The 5,848-nt window shown below is 59.1% G+C and overlaps 1 protein-coding gene across 1 annotated transcript in view; it reads left to right on the forward strand.

Annotated features, from left to right (window-relative positions):
• SH2D6 (SH2 domain containing 6) overlaps nucleotides 1-5,560 on the forward strand; it is a 7,411-nt gene extending 1,851 nt beyond the window's left edge. Inside the window, exons 6-17 of the mRNA XM_010862185.1 lie at nucleotides 393-502; nucleotides 1,315-1,375; nucleotides 1,819-1,841; nucleotides 2,234-2,294; nucleotides 2,673-2,751; nucleotides 2,903-2,933; nucleotides 3,066-3,090; nucleotides 3,271-3,348; nucleotides 3,521-3,576; nucleotides 3,835-3,918; nucleotides 4,066-4,224; nucleotides 4,988-5,560. Coding sequence (XP_010860487.1) covers nucleotides 393-502; nucleotides 1,315-1,375; nucleotides 1,819-1,841; nucleotides 2,234-2,294; nucleotides 2,673-2,751; nucleotides 2,903-2,933; nucleotides 3,066-3,090; nucleotides 3,271-3,348; nucleotides 3,521-3,576; nucleotides 3,835-3,918; nucleotides 4,066-4,224; nucleotides 4,988-5,104 — 884 coding nt within the window. The 3' untranslated portion in view covers nucleotides 5,105-5,560. The remainder of the gene's footprint in view (nucleotides 1-392; nucleotides 503-1,314; nucleotides 1,376-1,818; nucleotides 1,842-2,233; nucleotides 2,295-2,672; nucleotides 2,752-2,902; nucleotides 2,934-3,065; nucleotides 3,091-3,270; nucleotides 3,349-3,520; nucleotides 3,577-3,834; nucleotides 3,919-4,065; nucleotides 4,225-4,987) is intronic.
• The last annotated feature ends 288 nt before the right edge of the window (nucleotides 5,561-5,848 follow it).

Consider the following 5,848-nt stretch of genomic DNA (forward strand, 5'->3'; position numbering starts at 1 on the left):
GAGGAGGGGAAAGGGAGGATGAGTGGGAAGGGGTGACGAGCCTTGGAGGGGCCGTGTAACCACGGCAACAGCAGGCAAGCAGGAGGCCTGCCAGGGTCCCTGGGGCCTGGAGACCCCCCTCCGAGATCCCTGTACAACTTGGAGCAAGGGTAGGGATGCCAGGAGAGTCCCAGTCGCTGCTGGCATCCCACCCCCACAGCTCCCAGCTTGGCCAGGTGGGGGCAGGGAAGCTGGCCGCCTCCAGTTGCCATGGCGACGGGGCAGTCGGGAAGCCAGAGAGCAAGGGAGGGGAGGGAGGGAGAAGGGAATACAGACTGGGTGAGGGGGCCAGAGGAAAACAGGAACCTATGTGGGAGGAGCCCACAGAGTCACAATGTTGGAGTGTTTTCCAGATCACTCTGCTCCCCTGGGCCCTCCCACATCACCACTGCCACCACCACAGCCCCAGCCGGAGATGGTACACAGCCTCCCTGCCCGCCCCACCCCAGCGCACCATTTTCCAGTGAGTAAATCTAAGAGGCATCCCGTATGCAAAATTCCCCCACATCTGCATTCATGAGGCCCCTGAAAAATTAGCTGCGTCGGAAGCCAGAGCCCTGTTGAGAGTGGCTCCTCCCACCCGCCTGGTCTGGTCCTTGCACCCTCCCCATCAGCATCACCTAAGACTCAGCCTTTTCGCCTGGGCCAGGAGTGGGGAGTGGGGGTGGGTGGGTGCATTGAAGCTCCCCTACCTCTTGAAGCTGAGAGCTTCTCAGGACCCTCCCTGCCTGTGGAGTGAAGAAAGCCCTCGCTCAGCTGCCAGTCACTGCCAGCTGTCATCCCTCCATGATCCCGGGTGTGGGCTTTGAGAGCTGCCACTTTCATCCTATATTGTATGGGAATAAAAAGAAAAAGAGGCTCACAACAAAGAAAGAGCCACAGAACAGAGGTAAAGAGGAGAGCTGCCTCCTTTGCACATTAATGCTTGTGTTGTAGTTTTTGGGGGGCAGGGGCTTTCCTGGTAGCTCCATCGGTAAAGAATCTGCCTTTCAATGCAGGAGACCTGGGTTCAGTTCCTGGGTTGGGAAGATCCCCTGGAGGAGGGCATAGCACTCCATGCCACTCCATGGCACTCCAGTATTCTTGCCTGGAGAATTCCATGGACAGAGGAGCCTGGTGGGCCAGTCCATGGCGTCACAAGAGTTGGGTTTGTTTTTTTTTAAAGCTGCACAGATATACACAGTCCTTCTGCATCCCACCCTGCTAGTCTTGCCCTCCTCATGCTGCTGCTCCCTGACCCCCGTTCTCCCTCCTGCCACTGCATTGTGCCCACAGCCCAAGGCAGCGCCGAGCCCACTGGAGGCCCTGAAGCAGAGCTGGCCCTTTGGAAGGCAAGGTAATAGGGATGTCCAGTCTCATTCCGAGGCCCACCCATTCCCTGCCCTGAGAAGGGGAATCCTGGCTCCCATGAGACTGGGGAGCTGGCCTCACACTGGTCTCATGCTTTGCCCAGTCGCTGCATCCCCCGAGTTGTTCCTCATGTTTACCTGCTGATCCCCCTAGGGCAGGCAGTTTGGGAGGAGGCTGAGGCCCTCACTCAGAGTCCCTGGCTCCTCGGCCCCTTGGGCACCTGCTGAGGTCTCTGGGTCAGGTGAGGGGCACCCTGGGGTATGAAGTAAGGCAGTTAGGGGTGAGGAGGGCTTTCTCCTGGGACTTCAAAGCTGGCTCTGAGGATCCCCTCAGAGAAGCTCCAAGGAAGCTCTGCTTTTCCAGCCTAAGTTTCACTAATTCCTTTCTCCTTGCTGCTCCTGACTGGTGGGTCTCTCCTTTTCCTACCAGAGCTGGGTGAACCGGCCCGAGCGGTGAGTGGCCCCTCACTCTAGGACTGGCTAGGAAGTTGGTGGTGGTGGTGGGGTGGGGTGGGAGCACCAGGAAATACCCCTAAAACCAGGGGAAGAGGCCTGTAGCAGGATCCTTCCCCTTTGGCCAGAGGCTCTAGCAGGGCGTCAGCCAGTGTCCCAGGAGGTGTCTGCCCAGAGTTCCTCCTGGACTCTCAGGCTCTCTGAGCCCAGGATGGGAAGCAGGTGCTCATGGGTGCCCTCTTCCGGGCAAAGGAGCACTTTTAGTCATTCCATTTCCACCTAGGATGGGGGGTGGGGGGGTTGAGGTACCAATAGCTCCCCCAAGTGATGGCTTCGTCCTCCTTCCCACTCACTGCTCAAACCCTGGGTACCACACTCCCTCCTTATCTTAGGTGCCAGGCCCTTCGAAGGAGCCCGATGAGGACATCTATGTGGAGTGTGAGCCCAGTCCAGGTGAATCCCTCTCTCCACCCCGCCCCGCCCTGCCCTGAGGTCCTCGGCTGCCCACCAGCAGCACAGCACAGTCTTCTGGCTCCACTGTCTGCCCCATCCTCTCTCAGTACCCCACCAACACATATCTGCCTTCAGACACACACACACAGATGCCTCTGGTCTAGAGTGATCCACACTGTTCCTGCCGCGGAGGGAACCCCTTTAGAGCAGGGGCTGTGGGGGCTTCCCAGCTGTTGTGGCCAGGACAGCGCTCTGCCTGGTTGGACAGACTCCCCAAAGGTCAAGCTGCAGAGAAGCAGAGAAGACTCTGCAACTGCCCCCTAGCCCCGGCCCAGGCTCCTGGAGCTCCCTGCTTGATGCTCAGCCCTGCTGTTTTAGTCCCAGCCTTTACTCAGACTCTGAGTTCCCCAGTCCTGACGGCCCCAGTCCCTCTACCAAGGATATCCATGGGGCCCAGGTGAGTGCCCCAAGTTTGTGTGTGTGTGGGGGGTGGAATGGCCAGCCCAGGCTTCCCCAGCCTTGACCCTGAGATCTCTGGGGTCACTGAACCTTTTCTTTTGAAGGAGGTAAAGGCCCTGAACCCTTGTTTCCCAATTTGCTCCCCACAGGCCCACCATAACCCCCCAAGAAGCTCAGAATGTAAGAGGCTGGGGTTGGGGTAGAGCTGGGGGTGGGGGTGCGGAGGTGAGCTGGGAGTGAGGGGGAAAGGGAGGCTCAGAGTGGGACTTCCCGCCCAAAGAAGCAGGCCTGACTCAACATCCTGTGTCCTAGGGAGCATCAAAGGCCACCTCTGAAGGTGAGTATGGGCATTACCAGCATGGATCCATGCACTCACGTGGGGCCCTCCCTAGCCACAGCTCTGCAGGCCACAGACTGTCTCCCAGCCCGCCTGCACCCTGCTTGGTTGAGGGGGTCCCTGCAGCTCTGACTCCAGCTGAGAGCAGGTCTGAGAGGACCCGCCCTGGGCACTTTCCAGGGTCTGCACCAAAACGGGAAGCTCCCAGTCTGTACCTTAACATCACTCCTCAGTTGGAGGTCACGCGTGGCCTGGCCGGTGGGTCTTACCGGGACCCCTAGGAGGGGAGGGGTGAAGCACTGGGTGTCCACTTTGGCCTTGAAGCCTTTGCACACCTCCTGGGACCTCCCCCGCCCTCGCAGCTGGGCCCAAAGCCTCCCAGGTCTAATCCCTGGCCAGCCCCAGGGCTATAATCTGCTTCTTCCGGCAGAAAGGAGAACCTCTCTTTCTTCTGTAGCCGCCACCCAGAACACCTCAGGTGCCCAGGTGAGGAGGGGCTGCAAGTGAGCTGGGGGGCAGAGGGGAGGCCCTCAGGAACAGAGCCCAGGTCCACACCCAGGAGCCCTTTTGGGCTGGATGTGTGTACGCGGCTCTAGACAGGACACGTTTTGTTGAGCTTGCGTGGACTCAGCCTGGGGAAGACCGACAGGAACACAAATAACTGCAAGCCGCCGGGGTGTTCTCTGCTCCCCATTCCCGATCTGGTGCCCTGGCATATCACTGATCTGCTGGGTGTGTGTACAGGAAGGCAATCTGCTGGGTCAGCCTTGGTACTCAGGGAACTGTGACCGCCATGCTGCTGAGAGCGCCCTGCTCCGATGCCAGAAGGTGGGCCACCCACTGCAGACCCCCAGGGCCTTCTCAGAAACCCCTTCTGCTCAGGGGCTGTGGCTGGCAGGTGGGAGCAGCTGGGCAGGGATTGGAGTCAGGGCTGCAGCTGGAAATGTGAGGCTAATGGATGGGCGCCCTCCCCAGGATGGAGCATATACCGTGCGCCCCAGCTCAGGCCCTCGCGGCACCCAGCCCTTCACCCTGGCAGTACTTCTCCACGGCCGAGTCTTCAACATTCCCATCAGGCGGCTGGCTGATGGGCACCACTATGCCCTGGGCCGTGAGGGCAGGAACCATGAGGAGGTGGGTGCTGAAGTGGTGAAGCTCAGCAGAGCAGCCCCTGGGCCCAGCTGGGAGCATTTCCCTGGGGAAAACCACATTTTGTCTTTTTCCGGAGTGGGTGATCAGTCATTTCAGTTCAGTCATTCAGTTGTGTCTGACTCTTTGCGACCCCATGGACTGCAGCATGCTAGGCTTTCCTGTCCATCACCAACTCCCTGAGCTGCTCAAACTCATGTCCATTGAGTTGGTGATACCATCCAACCATCTCATCCTCTCCAAGGGTGATCAATATCCTTGGCCACAAGTCTGAACTCTTTCCCAAAAGCCTGCACTTTGAGAAGAGGCCCACTCTACTCTGGAGGAGTTACCCACTCCTGCAAGGCCCAGCCTGCCTGGAGCCCAGGTTGAGGCATTTGTACCTGTATGAACCCAGCTGGGAAGACGGCAGGGCCTGGGTAGTCCAGATTTTTGTCTGTACCAAGAACTCAGCTTTGCACCCAGCATTTGCTAGGCTGCAAACCAGAGACAGTCACTCCTCAGGTCCCCATACCAGAGGTCCCGGGCAGGGGCCCCAGAGTTGTTTGGGGGAAATGCACACTGGTGCCATCAGACAGAAGGCCTGGAATGGGGCAGCAGGATGCAGTGGAGCTTCATGGGGCAACAGGAAGGAAAATACGTAGAAAAATGTCCAAAACGCCCTTGCCAGAGCCCCCCAGCTCCCTCAGGAAGTTTCTCCTGGCACAGGGCTCAAGGGCCTCACTGATGCCCTCCCGTCCCTGTGCAGCTCTTCTCCTCCGTGGCCGCCATGGTCCAGCACTACATGCAGCACCCCCTACCGCTCCTGGACAGGCAGAGCGGCAGCCGGCAGCTCACCTGCCTGCTCTTCCCCACCAAGCCCTGACGCCACAGCACATGTGCAGCCTCACCTCTGGCCCCATATTTTGCCCCGAGGGCTGTCTCCCTCTTCTCTTCCAGTTTGCCACCCCCCAGATTCCCCCATCCTTTGTCCCAGTCCCTCCAGGCCCCTGGGAAGGATGGCCCAGAGACAGAAAGTGCCCCCAAGTCCCTACTCCATTCTCACCCAAAGCCTGACACTGCTACTCCCTGCTCCCTCTCCACTGGGAAGCAGGGGACAGGCAGGGCCCCCATTCCTGGCCCCCAGGCATGCCTCCCAAGCTGCTCTGAATGAAGCTCTTCTGGGGGAAGCTGAACCTCACAGGTTAGAGTCTGGGCAGTCCTGCTTGAATACAAGGAGAATCCACCCGCATGTTGTAGGAGGTTTAACAGGGAGCTGGCCTCTGGGAGAGACTTGGTGGCCCTGCACATAGTTTTGCTTTCAATAAATATTTGTTGAATGAATTCTTGAATTCTGTTGAGCGAAGCAGAGACAGCCTCCTCCGTGAGGCGCCGAGGTTCTCAAGTGTTCCAGGGCACAGCCTGGGCCTGGGAGTGCTAGAGCAGTGGTGGCCAGGCCAGGACAGAAGGGCCGGCCCCTTTTCTGCCCTTTGGCTGGGGTTTTGGCCCTTAGATGGTCTGTGGCAGCCGCCCTGGGTGGGCTGAGTTTTGTTTCTTTTTGTTTGCGGGAGTCAGGGTAGGGGCAGGAGAAAGGCTCGGTGCTGCTCAGCCACCCCATGAAATGACGAGA

This window comes from Bison bison, unplaced genomic scaffold (genome assembly GCF_000754665.1).
Source record: "Bison bison bison isolate TAMUID 2011002044 unplaced genomic scaffold, Bison_UMD1.0 scf7180017864480, whole genome shotgun sequence".
Classification (NCBI taxonomy): Eukaryota; Metazoa; Chordata; class Mammalia; order Artiodactyla; family Bovidae; genus Bison; species Bison bison.